This window comes from Neurospora tetraspora (genome assembly GCF_033439725.1).
Source record: "Neurospora tetraspora strain CBS 560.94 chromosome Unknown B0H65scaffold_3, whole genome shotgun sequence".
Lineage (NCBI taxonomy): Eukaryota > Fungi > Ascomycota > Sordariomycetes > Sordariales > Sordariaceae > Neurospora > Neurospora tetraspora.
In genome coordinates this window covers 1,741,758-1,755,548 of record NW_026944385.1, presented here as the reverse complement: position 1 = coordinate 1,755,548, position 13,791 = coordinate 1,741,758, and the positions used below count along the sequence as shown (strand labels likewise).

The window sequence follows — 13,791 nt, the reverse complement described above, 5'->3', positions numbered from 1 at the left end:
CGAAGAGTTGGCTGACGTCCTGGTGATCCTGAATTAGATGACACCTAGAGGTATAAACTGGATACGGATCCATCCAATGGGTGGTTCGAAACTAGGTAGATGGCGGGCTGCCGTTATCGATGAGAACATGGATCACTCACTTCAAGCGGCTTTCACCCGCCTAAATATCAACATGGCACACGCGGACTGCTAAGGAATCGCGTTCTTAAATCAACGCCTGGCTCCATGCTATATCTATTCACTGGTCATTTTTTATCATTCCAAGGCTTTCTCCCTTCGCCGGGCACCACAACAAGTCGACAATGACAATAAAAAGTTGCCATTCCATAAAACATAATTCCCGTTTACTCATAATGTTACCCGTTTAACAACCGCAACCTCTTCGGTTCCCGCTAACACTGTTCAACTCGTCGCGAAGAAACTAAAAGGACGAACCAGAAAATCATCTATTAACCCAACTCTTGCTGCCAAAACCCGGCATCCACTCACGACTCTTGGTTATCAGAAAGGTTGGTGGACTTTAGAGCATCCGTGACACCTTCAATAGCCTTATTGGCCGCGTTGGCAATACCCTCGCGGATGGGATGCTGCTCTTTTTGCGCATCGGCGTTCTTATCAGCCTCTGCGCTTATCCTCGTCAGCTCGGCAACGAAGCTCTGGCCCCACCAGGCGCTGGTGTACTTGAAGACATAGCGTTCAAGCTTGCGATAGTTGGCCTCGCGCTGCTCGGGGCTCATGGTAACGGCGTCGTGGATCGCATTCGCAAGCTCCTCCGTGTTCCAAGGGTTGACAATCAGACTTCCGTTCAAGCTTTGGGCTGCGCCAGTGAACTCGGACAGGATCATGACACCGTGGCGCTCACGCTGAGTGGCAATGTACTCGTAAGAGACGAGGTTCATGCCATCACGAGTGGAGCTGACCAAGCAAACATCGCTGACAGCATAGAGGGCAGTGAGCTCATCGAAGGAGACGGATTGGTGGAGGAAGTGGATGGGCATGAACTCGACCGTGCCGAATTTGCCGTTGATACGGCCGACAAGCTCGTTAACAACGGCGCGTAGGTTCTGATATTCTTCGACGTCCTGTCGACTGGGTACGGCAACCTGGACTAGCACGATCTTGCCGATCCACTCGGGATGCTCAGTAAGGAAGACCTCGAGTGCGTGTAGCTTTTGTGGCACGCCCTTGATGTAATCGAGACGGTCGACACCAACAATCAGCTTGACGCCTTCGAACTTGCGTGTGAGTGCGGCGATACGCTGCTGGACATTCTCCTTCTTGAGGCCCTCGACAAACTTCTCGGGATCGATACCGATGGGGAAGGCACCAACAGTGACGAATTTGCCATTATAGTCGACGCCGTTAGGGGTGGTCGGGGTTTGACTGTTGATACGTTAGTCCAAGCTTGGGGGATCAGGCGCATCGGGATTGACGACTGTGCCAACTTACAGAATTCTGGAACAGCTGCTCAGGAAGTGCCTTGCGTAGTCGTATGTGTGGAAGCCAATCAGGTCGCAGTCGAGGATACCCAACAGAAGCGCTTCCCGGACAGGCAGGATGCGGTAGATTTCACTGCTGGGGAAGGGGGTGTGAAGAAAGAAGCCAATCTTGACGTTCTTCTTGGTGTTGCCGATCTCCTCGCGCAGCATTTGGGGAAGCAGCATCATGTGATAATCATGAACCCAGATCATATCTCCGTCCTGCACATCCTTGATAACCTCCTTTGCGAACAAGCGGTTGACCTCGCGGTAAGCAGCCCAGGCGGACTCGTCGAACGTGATCTCACCGGGGTGGTAGTGGAAAAGCGGCCAGAGGATGGAGTCTGTGGAGGGGCACTGATGTCAGACAAAAAAGCGAATAACAAAGAGTGACGCAAGCTGCTACTGCTACACTTACTCGCAAAACCGTTGTAATGACGATCAGCCAGCTCATCGTCAATGAATACAGGAATGGCGTCGTATTCCTCCTTCAGGCGCTGCTTCATGCTGGCGGTTTCGGCCTCGGGAACTTCCAAGCCCGGCCATCCGTACCATTGGAACTTTGTAGTCTTGGCCAGGCCGCTCAAGCCAGTGACGAGGCCGCCAGAGGACATGGAGAAAGTGTATTGGCCGTCATCGGAGCGCTTGATGGTGATGGGAAGACGGTTGGAGATGAGCAGCAAGCGGCCGGAGCCGGTTGGTTCGACGACACCGGGCATTGTGACAGTTGTGGTTGTTGAGGTGGTGGTGGTTGATGATAAGGAGCGGGATGGACCGTGGCGGGGAGGACCGATGATGTATTTATGGATGGCGGGGATGCTCCAAAATAACGGCGTCGCCAAAAGTTGGAGAGGGCGGGACGGGACTGGCTGACTGGCTGTCTGTCGTGGGTTTGTGGACGGCTTCCCTTGATCGAATGCGCAGACCCGCGGCGAGAGAGATGGGATATAGGGAGAGTTTGTATGATGAGGGGAAGAAAGGAGGAAAAGAAGGATGACAGGAAAAAGACGGGACGAGGTCGCAAATGCAAAATGTTGAAGATTGGAAACTTGGAATGGCCGGTCTGAAAGAAGCGAACGATGCAGTACGTCAACCAATCCAGGCCCCGATGGAGCCCAGCGGACGCGCAGCGCTGTGAGAGCTTGGAAGCGGGAGGTGCTAGCAGCAGTTGCAGGTGCAAAGGCGGGGCACTGTCAGAAGCAGCGGGAAACGCCAAGCAACCGCAAATGCAACGATAGGTGGGGCTGATTGGCGGTTGTCAGGGATGGAGCATAGACTCCGAAAAATGATGATCGGGATCGTGGACCGGCGCAACTACGGCGGGGGACAAGTTGTATGTATCAGACAGCAGAGCACGGGGATAGTCGGTGGTTGATAACGAGGACGTAAGCTACCAGAGGGGAAGCCTGGATTCAAAAGGCAAACACTTTGTAGTTCAGTTCGTTAGAAGTCCCGGGACCAGATGAGTGCTTTCAAGATCGAGGTCGGGTTAACAGAGAACTTGTAGAGCACACACACAAAAAATTGGACATGTTCATGGGCCCCGCCGGCGAGGAAGGAAGTCCTGTCACTGCGATCCCGGAACTCCAGACCAACCTACAGGCACATATCAAACTCGGGTTCAAGAGGAAAGGCCAGACCGAGAGAAACACACGACTTGTCCAACACGCACTGCATCGCATCAGCTGCCACTTGCTGTCTCTCATGTGGATTGTCTGATTACCTCAGAGGTTCCAGGTTGACTTGATTGCATTCCCGTCGACCACTCTTTGAGTGCCATTCCACAGACACAGCATTGGCAAACTCCCCGACTCTCCTCCGTCTCATTGTCTCTTTCCCTTCCTCCACATGGAGTCTTGGACCTGTCAGCAGCCCCCCCTCCACCACCTTCCCTCTCCGATTTGATGGGATCGCGTCTCGGCTTGCACAACATGTCCCTTATAGACCACGGGAGCTTGGCCGCGATTTGGCCGTTTTGACAGGCTCCAGGGGTCACAAATGGCGCACCTACATCACGGTACCGAGTGTGCCATTGACTGAAACCGAACGGGACGATGAGATTTGCACATTTGCGCCGAACTGGAACAGCCTCTCTTTTCTCTCAACAGAACGTTACATGGGAAATGCCCAACACGTTGACAAGGCCGCGATGCCTCATCACAGCAGTCAACAGATGGAAGCTTCTCACAATTTCCTCACTTCCTCTTTGGCCAAACGCCAAGAACGATCTATTCAGCATGACGACACCGAGCAGAAAAGTCACTGCCAGGGCAGCAAGGGAGACCACTGCAAGCGCCTGACCAGCAGGGGGTCATTCAGGCTGTGAGCTGCCCCCTGCAACCGTGCTGCAGCAGAACCAATCGATTAAGCACGACTTTGTATTAGTGATTAACCTCTTTAAACCCTAACCCATCCTTCCTCTATAGTCTATGTATGTACCTCTCATTCTACCGCTTTTTCTCATTCAAACCGGATTTATCCTATCCCCCTTACGGTCTAGTAGATCGGGGAAGCACCTGCAGGCAAGGCGGCCATAAGTTGAACAAACCATTCAGAGCGACTGGCAAGTCTGTCATGCAAGTGACACGCAGCCGATCGAGCGACAGTTCATGCCTTAGACTGCGTTGAGCCTAGTTCCCGCGTTTAGATAAATCCGGTTTGAATGAGAAGATGCGGTATGTCCCCTCAGAACTTCCTCGGCGTCAGATACACGTTAAGCGCACCCTTGTCCCAAAAGTTGAAGATCTTCTGCTTCTTCATCCAGTCGACACTGTCCTCGGTAATCTTCAAATCAAAGTTCCAGAGCAGGCGAGCCAAGATGATGCGCATTTCGAGGTACGCCAGGCTAAAGAGACAAACAAGAGGCACAGATCAGCATCTCATGGTCATGTCAAACGTCCAGAGAGACGGGGAGGAAGAGACTCACTTCTTGCCGAGGCAGTTGCGGGCTCCAATGTGGAACGGCTGGAAGGCTTCCTTGTGGTCGTTCTCGAACGCCGGGTCGTTGAGCCAGCGTTCCGGGTGGAAGGTGAACGGGTCCTTGAAGTGCTTGTCGTTGTGGTACATGGCCCAGTGGTGGACGGCGACAATGCTCTACAAATCATTGTCAGCTTGTTCCGCCTCAACCTCTTTGGAAACATCGACTCACATCTTCGGGGATAAAGTGACCCGCAATGCTCGCTCCCCCCTTGGGCACCACACGTGGCAAGCCTGTCGGAACAGGGGGGTACATGCGCAGAGCCTCATCCAAACAAGCCAACAGGTACGGCAGAACACTGACGCTGGCATAGTCGATCTCGTCCTCGGAGTTGAAGGAGCTTCGGATCTCCTCGGTCAGTTTCTTCAGAGCAACCGGGCTCGTCGCCAACAGGAATGTAGCGCCCGCCAGCAGGGTTGCCGTCGTCTCTGATCCGCCGATGACGAGAATGGCGCTGTTAGCTTGCAGCTTGTCGATCGTAAGCCCCCACTCATCCTTCCGCTTCAATAAACCTTCGATGAGATCCGCCCGATCCTGGCCCATTTCCATACGTCTGCGCAACTTGTCCTTGGCGTTCTCGGTGTGCTTTTCATGCTCCTCCATGAGGCTCTTGGGGACAAGCGCAAGCATGAGCTTCATCAGGGGCGGATAATGCGACATGGCCTGGAAGATTGTGCCACCACTAGCCATCTTGAACAGGTTCTTCACCCAGGAGTGGTATTTAGACTTTTCCAGACACCCGAAACTGTTTCGCCGTTAATTGCTGACTGTCAAATGTAGGACGAGGGATCGTACCTTTCACCAAAAGCCAAATCGCCAATAACATCGAAAGTGGTAAAGTTGTACCAGGCCGCGACATCCACCGCCTTATTGCCATTATCGCAGTTCTCTCTCAGCCTCTGCATCAACAAGTCGATATACCCTTTGATGAGCGGTTGTTGATCACGCATGCTGCGGTCACTGAACCCGTGGGCCATGGTCCGTCTCAACATGCCATGCTCCTCGCGCCCAGCGTTGACGATATCCGTTGTTACGCCCTCGACGGGGCGATAAAACTTATCCCACTTCTCAAAGTCGCCGCCGGGACCGGTCCGGTGGCCCATGATGTCCTTCCATGCCTGTGCATTCGCAAAGGCCAGCTCGTTCGGGGCCACACGCACAACATCACCGTACTGTTTGTGCAGTTCCAGCAAGTCAAAGGACAAGGTGCCCTGCAGCAATTTTTGACAATACCCTAACCGTGTTGCGCGCATCAACAGCGGGCCAGGATACTTTGCCAAAGGGTGTAAATAAAGGTTATAGATTGCGTATCCGAATACGTAAAGGCAGGCCTGGACTGCGGGTCAGTGATTGGTTCATCGTTCAGATCAACTCAGCGAGCTATACATACCGAGGCGATAGCCAGGGCCATCAGGTTCCCGAAACCCAAGCTTAGGAGCGCCATCGTTGCGGCGATCTTGTTGCAGTCGGTAAGGGTAAGTTCTTCACGGTTCACCGTCTAGTCAAACACCGTCCGAAAAAGGTAAAGAAGACTGGCTACCCATCATGTTAAATACCTACGTTATGAAACCCCCCTTCCCCTTTCCTCGAACTCGTTTGTTTTTTACCTAGACAAAACCGATAAATTGTGCTGAATACCCGCTACCCAATGAGGTAATGGACTACGACGATCCGGCAGGTACGAGTACGAAGCAGCCATTATGCGGAGACACCAATTCGACACAAGAAGATGAATTTCCCGGTTCAGGGGTACGCACTACCGTAAACTACCAAATGCGAAATAAGATCCGAATCCGAAACCGAGAACTATACACAACATCGCTAAGGCTAATAGCTTAGCACCAAGCACATGTCGCTATTTCTGTTTCCCGCTTCGGCGGTAGCCGGGAAAGTGGATATACGGAAAGTGGGAGACCCGGCGACATGTCGACTACCGGCCATGTTATCGTCCATGTCCAGGATGCTCGAACTCGATTCAGGATGAGTTGAAAGGCACAGTTCTCCAACGCCGACTGGCTGCCTCGATTTGGAGAAAGCACCTTGGGAATACTCGTCTCTTGGTTGCTAGAGTTGATTTGGATTATCACAGAATCCGAAAACGAGGAGTGGGGTCTGCTCTGCAACTTCCCGTACTGGAAACCTCACTCCGAGGCCCCAAGACACTTCGTGATATGCAGGTGCGGACGGGAATGGGGAGAAGGATGCTGGAGGATTGAGAGAGCCTCTTGTATGGAAAGAATCATCTGCAGAGGACAAGCGGCAATGGTCCCGAAACTGCAATTGCTTGTATGAAGATAACAAATTGTAGGCGGGCAAGTGACGACCTGGAAGAACATGACAGGGCTCTTAGTCAGATCGGTTGGCCCATCGAGTTGTCAAATACCGAAAGCTTGTTTATGTCTTGGTCTCGTCTGTATAGTTCCTTCCTGTATGGTTTCTCCATACAGTTACGAGTGCCGGTCTCTTATCAGCCGACGTTCTTGTTGCGTCTAACCTGCGATCCTTGTGGGGCGTAGAGTATCCACAATGCCAAGAAGTCGAGATCACTTCATATCCTGGGCTGGGTAATCTTCGAAGCGCCGGCTTCAACCAGCGTGGCACACAAGGCAAGTCAAGGCAAGTAAGACCCTTGACTTGCCTTGCCTTATCAAGATGAGGCCTTGCTTGACTTCTTCAATCCGTTACTTGGCTTGCCTGGCTTACTTGCCTGAACTGATGAGTTACAGAAATGTTCCCTCAATGATACAATTTAGTATAGAACACGAAATTTCGGTCAGTTAGACGTAATCGGGAGCGATATGACGACTGGCGCCTGTAGTTTCACCCGTATTCATGCACCAAAAAGTACGCTGCACGTACCGGATGGGTATGCCCGAGGGGGAAAAATAAGGGCATGCACATATGCAAGCAAACAAGGCAAGTGTTACGATCCAATCAAGGATCCCTTATGTAAGCTAGATCAGATAGAACCAACGGGACCAATCAGGTAGGACCCGATACGGAGGTTCGGGTCCACTGGTCCGGATTGACGGGTCCATGAAGGCCAGTATATAAGACGGCCTCCCCAGGCCTCTTGAATACCGGCTCTTCAGCAAGCAATAGCTTCTACAATCAATCAGTACCTTTCGGCTACTACTACCGTTGTTCTACCTATCCCAGCGATATACTCCTGTGCTTGTAACGGTTCGTCACAGCAAGCAACACCCTTTACTTGACTTGACTTGCTGTTACTTGCCTTGTGTCCCACGCTGGCTTCAACTCGGGATCTGATAAATGCTTACTACTCCTCGCTCGCCTACGATCTCAACTTTCCTTTTTCATCCTCTACAAAACTTCACAGCAACGGCCGGCACACACCAACAACAAACGTCAACACCGCTGCAATACAGGACAACTCACGCGAAGAAGAAGTTGATCTTTGACGACGGATCAGTCTACACTGAAGGGGACGAGGACACACAAAGTCCATATACTTTGGAGGAGGACCGATGGATCCAGGACAACTACAAAAGCGAATATCATCTTCTCAGAGACTCGGGATTGACGATCAATGACGAAGAGCACCGAGAGACTGGAAGGTCGTTCGTCCGTCGGATGATGAAAGAAGAGGCAGAGGCGAAGGCAAAGGCGAAGGAAGAAGCCAAGGTGGACACGAAGTGAGGCAGAGGCCAAAACCGAGGTCTTGGTTCCTGCTTTTCACCTAGGTTTTTAGGTCCAGTTGAACATCATACTGATATCTACGGGGTAAGATAGAGCATTGCCGATTCCTGGAAATTCCATCCCCATTTCTCAAACCTCCAGTCTCTCCTCCTGGTTTAGTTACGGTTTACACTCTAATCATCCCGTTGTGAAGTCTCCATAGCCAAGCTCCCAGCACGATAGGCACGACGATGAAAGAAAAGACATTGGCCCCGCCGCATACGACAAGAGTAAAATGTCCAGGCTTTTTCTTACTTGAACTTCACAATGTTCTTTCTTGTATAGTATGTTCTTGCGGTTACGAGCGCCCGCTTTCCAAGAAGTTGTATGAAGAATGGATGGTAATCATGATCCATGTGCTCGGTACCCATAATGCCAAGAAGTCTCGATATATGTACTTGCAGTAGCTGGCACGCTAAAACGTGCGAATAGTGTGTTAGTGCTTTTCGCGGGAGATCACCACACAAAACCCCGCATGCACTAACCGAACCATAACGCACAACCCATAAATGCACTTTCGCCCGCAGAAGAATTGTTAGACCTAACAGATATTCGTCCACTTCTGTTAGTGCTCCTTCCATTTGCACTTTCATCTGCACCTCCATTTGAATCTCCATTTGCACCTCCATTTATACACCCAAAGACATTCATTCCATTTACTTCCCTATTTCCCAATTGCACTTTCATGTATACTATTTCCACCTCGATTTGAAAGGCACAGGTTTCTCCCTACACCTTTTAGCTACGGTGCAACCCAGTATCCAGCATCTACACGGGGCCACAACCCAGGATCCACCGATCCAGCCTTTCATCGCGAACTTTTGCACAACTTCGCCAACGAGGTCAACCTTGCTGCTATTAGGAGCTCGGAATAAATTCGCGATGAGTTCAATCTCGGAGACTGCCTCGTCTCGCCCTAGTTCCCCGTCCGGAAATGGGAACGAGAACGGCGAGGGAAGAGGAAAGGAAGAATGGAAGGGGCATTCGAAGCGCCTGTGCTCAGATTGGTTGGTGTCTTACGAGTCCAACTTCTCGTAAGTTTCAGCGAATATGACAATGACAATAGAGGCAGAGGAACGGTACTGGAAGGGGATCGTTGCAGGAAATATCTTTGCCAGCTGACGATCATCTGAGGACCACGCTTTTACGTATCAAGCAATTCTGAACATGATAAGCTGATTCTGAACACAGCTTCGCAAAAGACCGTGAATGGTTCACAACCTACACCCCCTTTGACTCCTACGTGCTAGACCACAAGGGTGTACTCATGGAAGTGTTCGGCATCGGCAGCGTCACCCTCCCTATCAAGTGCAGCAACTCTTTCGACGACAATCCGACACACGGTGCAGAAGTCACGCTTCAAGACGTTCTCCATATTCCCAGAGCGGTCTGCAACGTGGTCTCCAGGCATGACAAAACTCTGGGGCGCCAGGAGCTGTGGACGTTGCCGAGCGAGGACGATCCTTACAAGCGGGGCGTCTTCCAGCACCAACACAAACACAGGTCGAAATCGAATGAACTAGCATCAGGTCTCAACGACGACGTGAACGTCTGCGTCTACGTACCTCCAAACAGCGGTTCACTTTGCCTACTTGACCTGGATCTGGATCGCCCACCCACGGGTTATGCACTGGCGCCTACATCTTTCCCATCATACACCAATGACAATGGATCATCACCGAAGATAAACTTCACGTACAGCGGCGACCTGATCCCGCTCACTTGGCCTGACAACCAGAGAGAGAAATGGCAAAGGAGGAAGGAAACCGGCGACGACGACTCGTGTGCTTGTATGGCGGCAAATACCACAGCCACTACTGGTACAGGACCAAGGATCAAGAACTCGGAGCTGGTGAAAAGGCTCATGGATCAAAGGGCAGGAGTCATCAGTCAGCTGAGATTGCTGGACGAGCTCATTGATGAACTGCAAGGTGTGACGCCGGCGGCAACGGTGAGCGACAGTGTTAACAACTCCGACATGACACCGGTTTCCACGAGCACCAGTCCTTCTCTTTCAAGCGTGACGCCAGCGGCAACGGCGAGCGTTGTCAACTCCGACACGACACCGGTCGACACGAGCACTCCTTCGGTTTCAGGGGCGGGGGATCGCTCAGGGGTCTGCCATGGAGGAGAAGACAACACTGAAACATATGAGTTCGTTCGCACGACGATGGATGAAGAGGCAGAGGCAGAGACAGAGGTCATGGCAGAGGTAGAGGCCATGGAGTGGGAAGAAACCAAGGCAGAGGCGGAGGCCATGGAGTGGGAAGAGTCCATGGTAGAGGCAGAGTCCATGGCAGAGGCAGAGGAAGAGGCAGAGCCGGAGGAAGAGGCAGAGCCAGAGCCAGAGGCAGTGCCAGAACCAGAGGCAGTGCCAGAGCCAGAGGCAGTGCCAGAACCAGAGGCAGTGCCAGAGCCAGAGGCAGTGCCAGAGCCAGAGGCAGTACCAGAGCCAGACGCAGAGGTCCAGGCGGAGGAAGAGGCGGAGGAAGAGGAAGAGGCCCAGTGGGAGACCCAGTCAGAGGAAGAGGCAGAGGAAGAGGCAGAGGAAGAGGAAGAGGTAGAGCTGGAGCTGGAGCCGGAGCCAGAGCCGGAGCCGGAGGCAGCAGAATCCGTGGAATGGCTTCCACTTTCGAGCGTTGGCTTTCGAGTTGATTGCGACCCGGATAAGGGTAGCTACACTGGCCTCTTTACCGTAACTTCGCCGGGAGGTTATAAGGGCAAAACGTGGTCATATGACCGGGTAAAGAAGAATAAACTGTCGGAAGATGAAAAAGCATGGCTCAAGGCCGTCTCCAAGTACAAGCCACGCTTCTTCCAATTTATTGGGTACGACGCCGATACGGATACATGGGAGCCGGAGAGGGGAGGAGGCAAGGACAGAGCATATGCACGTACGCTAGTGAAATGGTGCAGGGTGCACGCTCGTCGTTGCCTTTATACCGGAGAGATCATAGTCGATCTCGATTCAGGCATCCTAAACGATCACGGCTTGGCAGCGGCAAAGGAGAGACTCAGGGCACTGAGGGCAGAAGGCCGGGAGCGGAGTCCTGAAGCGAGACAAGAGAATATTTTCATTCAAGATATGACATTGTGGCTAAGATCGCAGGGGGACAACTTGAGCTACAAAGATATCCCTGGCGAGCATTGTTGGAGCTACGAAGAGATCTTTGGCGAGGATTGATGTTGTTCACAGCGAATGAATCTCAGCTTGGGCGCCGAGGACGGACTATACAAAAGGGGAGGGTCAGTCGTTGAGGACGAACAAGCAAGACTGTATAGTGTCAATATTGTCAAGAAAGCCTTGAACATTGTTCAACATAGGATAACCATCTTTTTCACTTGGATGAAGGTGACACAACACAGTCCACACACCTTTGTGCCGGCGATGGTTTCATATTCTCAACACAACCACGAGCTTCGGATGTGCTCGCGGTTATACTCTGATCATCCCGTTGTGAAGTCTCCATACCCAAGCTCCCAACACGATAGCCACAACGATGGAAGAGAACACATTCGCCCCGCCAAATATGACGGAGTAAAACGTCCACGCTTGTTCTTCCTTGAACTTCATGACCGTGACAACTATGGCCCATGGCAATGACCATAGTAAGTTCGACCACAGTGACTGGTAAAGGAACCATCGAGGAACAGTGGCCAAGAGGATGGACGATAGCTGATAGTTGAGGGCGTAGAAGATGTAACACCAGTCGATGTTCTGTCACTCGTTAGTCAGTACTACATATCTCTCTCATAGACAAAGGAGTCCCATGTTACACTCACCTGCCACATCTTCTTGGTAATGTCTGCAACCCGTTCCGAGTTTGAGATGTAGAAGGCAAATTCCTTCATCCCCCACAAAGAGAGGAAAATACAGATAGGTATCTCTACGGCCAGAGATACTAGAGCCGAGTTAATAGCTGGACGACTGATTCCTATACAGTTCAACAAGTTAGCAAGTGGTTCGGTTCACACAGTGTAACGGACACTCACTCTTGATTTCGCCCCATCTTGCCGCAGGCTTAGACACTCCCTCCTTGCCCTTCTTCCACTCTCCCCACTCATGCCCAATAAACGTCAACGCCGACGTCTCCAAGGCCTGCACCGGAACCATCACCAGCCCCCACCTAATCGTGTTAAACACCCCCCAAGCCGTCGCATAGTCCGCTCCCAGCCCAATGATCCTATTCACCAACCACAAGTAAATCGCATTCCTTACCGCCGACTCCGCAAACGTATAAACCGCCTCTCTAGCCATCATCCAAAACCCTGCCGTCCACCACCAAACAACCCTCCCCATCCCTTCATCATCCACACGTTCATCTCCCCTAAGTCCCATCCGACTCTGAATCTCCTCCCTCACCTTCCGCCTAGCCACCCAAACAAAATACCCCAACCCCACCCCAGCAGCCGTCACATCACACGCCAACCTAATCCCTGCCTGCGCCAACACCGTCGGCTTGTACCCGGTCCAGCCCACATGGAACCACGAAAGGAACAACATATCCAACACAATATTCACCGCAAACCCAACCGAGCTCACCACCAGCGGCACATCCGGCCAATCCATCGCCCTCGTACAACTTGCCACCGCCGTCTGCACCGCACTCGTCAGCGCCACCGCCGACGACAGGCGCACATAGCTCAGACTCTTCTCCCTGACTTCGGGCGGGACAAATCCCGCCGCGAAGGATTCGGCGGCTGCGATGAAGATTACCGTCATGAGCAGCCCCATGCAAGTCTGGAAGATGATCAGGGTATAAGAGAGGGATAGGCGCGTAGAGAGGGAGTAAGAGGCCGAGTTGCCGATGATCAGCCACGCGATGCGCGGTAGCCCTTCGTTGAGCACTTCGGCAATGGTGGAGATGTAGGTGTAGACGTCGGTGAGGACGACGGAGTCGGAGTCGATTTGGGCGATCCAGAGTTTTGAAAGGGTTTGGTAGAGGGCGGGGAGGAGGAAGGCGAGGAGGTTGTAGGTTAGGGAACCCCAGTATCTGTTGTGATACAGTCGTGTTAGATGGGGGACGCCGAGGGGAAGGAGGTGTTGGATTTAGGACTGGTTGACTTAACGTGTCTCTACTGGGGATGAACTTGTTAAAGCCCGTTTTCTTGGGTGATCGATCAGATGGTGTTGGTTCATCGTCAGAGACAGAGTGGTCGTGGGCATGGTAGACTGATGGTTCGCCTGGCGAGAATGAGATGGGTGAGATGATCTCGTTTTCGGCCGGGTCTTTTGACGATAACATTCTGTATCGAGTGTTTTGGTCTGTCGCTCGCCACATGTTCTGGCTTGGGAAGAAGTGGTAGTCGTTCATTCCCTTTTATCATGAGAAATTGTTCAAAATGGAAGGGGCGAACCACCAAAGAGAAGGTTGGGGTACATGAGGGGTACGCCGGCTTCGGTGTGACGCCCTGTAGGCCTCACGCGTAGTGGCGGGCTTCACGTGTTGTGATGGCGGATGAAGGTTGCATCTCGACCAACTTGTAGAACCAACAGTTGCAATGCTAGACCAGAAAGAAGAAGAAGCCAAGGGCTCTGGATCACACTCGCAAGTAAACAAACCCCTGAGGTGAGGCGGATGGGGTGAAAGGGTTAGGGTTGGAACTGTGTTTCTGCTACCGTCTTCCAGGAAGGGA

At 52.2% G+C, this 13,791-nt stretch overlaps 4 protein-coding genes across 4 annotated transcripts; 1 reads left to right on the top strand and 3 right to left on the bottom strand.

Moving 5' to 3' along the window:
- Positions 1 to 339: 339 nt before the first annotated feature.
- On the bottom strand, positions 340 to 2,377 carry B0H65DRAFT_155415 (alpha,alpha-trehalose-phosphate synthase). The gene is made up of 3 exons (XM_062821148.1): positions 1,897 to 2,377; positions 1,450 to 1,822; positions 340 to 1,383 (listed from the first exon to the last, which is right to left on the bottom strand). The coding sequence occupies exons 1-3, from the start codon at positions 2,195 to 2,197 to the stop codon at positions 486 to 488; spliced, it is 1,572 nt and encodes a 523-aa protein (XP_062682858.1). The 5' UTR covers positions 2,198 to 2,377; the 3' UTR covers positions 340 to 485.
- Positions 2,378 to 4,163: 1,786 nt separating this feature from the next.
- Positions 4,164 to 5,899, bottom strand: B0H65DRAFT_424773 (cytochrome P450; the record flags this gene model as incomplete). The annotated part of the gene is made up of 5 exons (XM_062824529.1): positions 4,164 to 4,323; positions 4,405 to 4,571; positions 4,627 to 5,200; positions 5,251 to 5,786; positions 5,846 to 5,899. The coding sequence occupies 5 exons, from the start codon at positions 5,897 to 5,899 to the stop codon at positions 4,164 to 4,166; spliced, it is 1,491 nt and encodes a 496-aa protein (XP_062682857.1).
- A 2,884-nt stretch (positions 5,900 to 8,783) lies between these two features.
- Positions 8,784 to 11,338, top strand: B0H65DRAFT_522047 (uncharacterized protein; the record flags this gene model as incomplete). The annotated part of the gene is made up of 3 exons (XM_062828766.1): positions 8,784 to 9,188; positions 9,346 to 10,507; positions 10,637 to 11,338. The coding sequence occupies exons 1-3, from the start codon at positions 9,037 to 9,039 to the stop codon at positions 11,336 to 11,338; spliced, it is 2,016 nt and encodes a 671-aa protein (XP_062682856.1). The 5' UTR covers positions 8,784 to 9,036.
- A 252-nt stretch (positions 11,339 to 11,590) lies between these two features.
- Positions 11,591 to 13,436, bottom strand: B0H65DRAFT_422300 (uncharacterized protein; the record flags this gene model as incomplete). The annotated part of the gene is made up of 4 exons (XM_062824395.1): positions 11,591 to 11,872; positions 11,938 to 12,089; positions 12,148 to 13,148; positions 13,225 to 13,436. 4 exons carry the CDS (start codon positions 13,434 to 13,436, stop codon positions 11,591 to 11,593), a joined length of 1,647 nt encoding a protein of 548 aa, XP_062682855.1.
- Between the last annotated feature and the right edge of the window lie 355 nt (positions 13,437 to 13,791).

What these genes read in the sequence shown, in the direction of transcription:
- B0H65DRAFT_155415 (XM_062821148.1), bottom strand. Translation starts at nt 2,197, where the DNA reads ATGCCCGGTGTCGTCGAACCAACCGGCTCCGGCCGCTTGCTGCTCATC. An exon ending in TCATTACAACGGTTTTGCGA is followed by an intron (nt 1,823 to 1,896) that starts GTAAGTGTAGCA and finishes GCCCCTCCACAG; the next exon opens with ACTCCATCCTCTGGCCGCTT. An exon ending in AGCAGCTGTTCCAGAATTCT is followed by an intron (nt 1,384 to 1,449) that starts GTAAGTTGGCAC and finishes ACGTATCAACAG; the next exon opens with TCAAACCCCGACCACCCCTA.